General features: G+C 41.5%; 1 protein-coding gene across 1 annotated transcript in view; it reads right to left on the minus strand.

The window, feature by feature from the left end:
* Positions 1–4,279, minus strand: part of tm7sf3 (transmembrane 7 superfamily member 3) — an 8,832-nt gene extending 4,553 nt beyond the window's left edge. Inside the window, exons 1-3 of the mRNA XM_008316070.3 lie at positions 4,018–4,279; positions 2,897–3,051; positions 773–923 (exon numbers count right to left, since the gene is read on the minus strand). Coding sequence (XP_008314292.1) covers positions 773–923; positions 2,897–3,051; positions 4,018–4,093 — 382 coding nt within the window. The 5' untranslated portion in view covers positions 4,094–4,279. The remainder of the gene's footprint in view (positions 1–772; positions 924–2,896; positions 3,052–4,017) is intronic.
* Positions 4,280–4,855: the final 576 nt, after the last annotated feature.

Consider the following 4,855-nt stretch of genomic DNA (forward strand, 5'->3'; position numbering starts at 1 on the left):
CACCAGTCAACACCAGTCAACAACAGTCAACACCAGTCAACCCCAGTCAACACCAGTTAACAACAGTCAACACCAGTCATCACCAGTCATCACCAGTCAACACCAGTTAACAACAGTCAACACCAGTCATCACCAGTCATCACCAGTCAACACCAGCTAACAACAGTCAACACCAGTCATCACCAGTCATCACCAGTCAACACCAGTCAACAACAGTTAACAACAGTCAACACCAGTCATCACCAGTCATCACCAGTCAACACCAGTTAACAACAGTCAACACCAGTCATCACCAGTCATCACCAGTCAACACCAGATAACAACAGTCAACACCAGTCATCACAATCATCACCAGTCATCACAGTCATCACAATCATCACAGTCATCACAGTCAACACCAGTTAACAACAGTCAACACCAGTCATCACCAGTCATCACCAGTCAACACCAGCTAACAACAGTCAACACCAGTCATCACCAGTCATCACCAGTCAACACCAGATAACAACAGTCAACACCAGTCATCACCAGTCATCACCAGTCAACACCAGATAACAACAGTCAACACCAGTCATCACAATCATCACAGTCATCACAATCATCACAGTCAACACAGTCATGGGCCGAGATCCAAGATGGCACTGGGGGGCCGGGTGACCCCCCCCCCCCCCCCCCCCCACTGTCCCTTCATCAGCAGTAAAACAGAGCAGTAATTCTCCACCTGTGACTCGTCTGTCTAATGGTGGCTGGTGTTGACATGAGCGACACCTACCTGTGGTGGAGAAGGGCAGGATGAGTCCAATCCCCGTCACCGTCTTACTGTCAGGGGAGGACAGGAACAAGGAGACGGAGGTCTGTCCTGGCTGCAGGGCTGAGAGGAGACCTGAGTCCTGGGCCGTCATGAAGAGACCGACACCTGGTACCTGAGACCAGGAACAAACACAGTTATTAACAGGCACCAGGAACCCAGTGAGTCCCAGACCAGGAGTAGGTCTGGACTGGACTGCAGTCCACAGTCCACAGTCCACAGTCCACAGTCCACAGTCCACAGTCCACAGTCCACAGTCCTCTGACTCTGTCATTTACAGGCTAATCTGCAGGGAATGTGTGACCTCAAGGTCAGCACGGTACTTTAGGACGGACCGTTCTGTGAAGTGACCCTGGAAAATGAATTAGAATAAAAAGATCAGGTCCACGTGTCGATCACCTTGACTGGACGGAACAGTTGGTCTGGAAGACGGACATTTGTCGGACATCAAACTAGAAGAATGAGGTTTATGTTGAGAACAGAGCAAAAGTAAAAGGCAGTGAAAAATACTCTGCATTGTGTGTGTGTGCGTGTGTGTGTGTGTGTGTGTGTATGTGTGTGTGTGTGTGTATGTGTGTGTGTGTGTGTGTGTGTCAGTAGACTACAGCGTCAGAACACAGAACAAGCTGAAAATAAAGTCCAGTCACAGCCTGTAGATCTGGAACAGAGTCTGGATTATACTGTTCACACAATGACTGTTGTTGTTACCAAGGACCAGTGTAGGGCGGGAGGCAACAGCCGACAACCGCTGTAGCTACAGTCTAAATACAACCGGACAAGGAGCCAGGACTGAAAGACCAGTTTGACTGTTCAGTCCGGCTGTAACGATGGAGGGTGAGTTGGTTAAAAATTGACCAGCAGGTCTGACCTGGACCAGACTGTAGGACTCCCTGGGGTCAGCTGACCACATGACCATAGATCAGCTGACTCCCAGTAACTCTGAGGGTCAGACCATCTCACTCACGAGACCCTCTCATTAATCTGAACTAAATCTAAACTCCCTCTTCATGGTACGAGACATTCTCTTAGTGACACTGAAAACAACACAACTTCAACTTTTATCATGTCCACACATGGTGTGGACCACACGGTGTGGACCACACGGTGTGGACCACAGTTAGGACACTCTAACTCTACTGTTGACTTACAACTGTCTCCACAGTTTGACTTTAACTTTAATGGAAAAATGATCCAGGCCTCAAAAAGTCAATACAGTCAATATATGAAGTCAATACAGTCAATATATGAAGTCAATACAGTCAATATATGAAGTCAATACAATCGATATATGAAGTCAATACAGTCAATATATGAAGTCATCATAGTGAATATATGAAGTCATCATAGTGAATATATGAAGTCATCATAGTGAATATATGAAGTCATCATAGTGAATATATGAAGTCATCATAGTGAATATATGAAGTCAATATAGTGAATATATGAAGTCGTCATAGTGAATATATGAAGTCAATACAATCGATATATGAAGTCAATACAGTCAATATATGAAGTCAATATTGTCAATATATGACGTCAATACAATCGATATATGAAGTCAATACAGTCAATATATGAAGTCATCATAGTGAATATATGAAGTCATCATAGTGAATATATGAAGTCATCATAGTGAATATATGAAGTCATCATAGTGAATATATGAAGTCAATATAGTCAATATATGAAGTCAATACAGTCAATATATGAAGTCAATACAGTCAATATATGAAGTCATCATAGTGAATATATGAAGTCAATATAGTCAATATATGAAGTCAATACAATCGATATATGAAGTCAATACAATCGATATATGAAGTCAATACAATCAATATATGAAGTCAATACAATCAATATATGAAGTCAATACAGTCAATATATGAAGTCATCATAGTGAATATATGAAGAAGTCAAAGGTTAAAATGTTCTTGTTTTTCTTTCTTCTCAAACTGACCCCAGTCAGACTAACTCTTGACTAAGTCATGTGATGACATAAACACTGAATGGTTCTTCAGACTGAAATCCTATTGAGTTGATGCAGTGGAACGGATCAGTTCATTAAGAGAACAAAGAGTTAATTCTCACCCTGTTGTACGACAGGGTGACGTTGTGTCGCTGTGTGTGAAACTGAAGAGTCACGAACGTGACGTTTGGAGAAATCCTGGACACCACCACCTGCACCGTCTCATTTTGGGGTACACTGACGTTCTGAAAGGTCCCGGGCAGAAAGACCACCCTGTCTGTAGAAGAGAGGAGACTGCAGTAGTAAAAAAGCAGTCTCTGAAATTTAATTAAAAAACAACAATTAGTAGATAGAGAATGGATTAATTGGCTACATGTACAATGTCATGATATTAATAATATATTTTTATAAATGTTTTGGTTTTCATAAATATATATATATACATATAATGAATACTTTTTTTATAAATATATATATATATACATATAATGAATACTTAAATTGCATGAGATTACTTTAATGTACTTCATATTTTTAATCTGTAATATTTTAATTTAATACTTTCCCTAATATGATGTGATATATTACAGTGAAGTATAAATATATAAACACATGTTCATTACGGCTGAACAACACGTGTATTAGAACCGAACCGTGCGGTACAAATACAACCGTGTGAACCGTGTGAACACGATCAAGACAATCGACCTCGTTATTTTAACCTGTTCTAAAACCTTTATTCTTCTGACAAATAAACACTCGTCGTGTCAGTAAAGAGGAACAGCAGACAATATGACCAAATATCGAGCAGAACTTCTGCTTTAAATGTGGAAGCTGGGTGAATCAGTCCACACGGTGTCGCTCTGCTGCACTGATATTACTCCACAAACATGGCATCACTGTTTTTATTTTTATTTTATTCTGATTATTTCATTTATCTGACGTATGAATGCGACTGTTGACGTTATGATTTACTGAACAACAGATTAAACTCAACGGTCGTGTTGTTGAACAGAACAGTGAAACTGGAACTCCTTTTCCCGCCGTGGGTCCGACTGTATCCATATAATAATATTGTATGGAACAAAAGTGACTTTTACTGTGATTTTCAAAGATCATTAAACGATAATACATCCGTTTTTAACACCGACCACTTCTCTAACACCTACTGTTAAGACTTTAATATATAAAAACACAGTTTGTTGCAGTTAGAGTGCACACATTTACAACAGTTCCAACTTACTTTCCTCTTGAGCTCGAACTTCAATCTGTGATAGAAGCAGCAGCTGAAGGAGCGGAGAGAACGTCCAGAAAATCATCTTTTATTTTTTCTTTTCTTTGTCTATTCGACAACTAAACGCTTTACGTCGCTGCTATAAGAAGTCACCAGTGTCCAGACAGAAGTCCCTGCGGACACAGGACGACATGCCTGACTGATGGTCGGCTCCTCTGTCCCAGAACCGCCTCTCTGACCGACGCCCTTCCTGCACTATGTCAGAAACCACGAGAATCTCGCGTGTTTTGTCCCGCGAGAACTTCAGCTCCCGTCCTCTGCACAGGAGACAAGCAGGGGACCAGTGCTGCCTCCAGTTTTATTTTGATCAACTTTTAGAACACAACATGGAAACACACGTGGAGCTCACGTGGTCGTGTTGATGTAACGAATGTGATCTTCAACAGTTCACTGTATAATTCACTATAACTACCGCACAGCCCGTCGTCGACTCAAAGGTTCACTTTTCGAAACTTCATTCAGTGCTTAGAGCGACATCTGCTGCAAGAGTTGAAGTGTAACAGTCAAGCCAGTCGAATTGAATTCCAATCTTGTCACGTGTCTAGTGCTGATTCCATCACATCTTCTATAACTGACTGATCCTCGTTGTATTCTCATGTGTTTCTCATGGTTTATCCAGTGTAGCTCTGTCACACCGTTTGATTGACATCGTGGTTTGAGCTTTGTCTGTGTTTTTACACCGGGGACATCAGAACATCGTGTTTATCTAACTATGGTTTTTAATGGTTCTGAACGTTGGGGTTCAGGTTCAGGTGCAGACTAACCTTCTCCACTGGACTTCAGACTC

Source organism: Cynoglossus semilaevis, chromosome 8 (genome assembly GCF_000523025.1).
Source record: "Cynoglossus semilaevis isolate Cse_v1.0 chromosome 8, Cse_v1.0, whole genome shotgun sequence".
Taxonomy (NCBI): Eukaryota; Metazoa; Chordata; class Actinopteri; order Pleuronectiformes; family Cynoglossidae; genus Cynoglossus; species Cynoglossus semilaevis.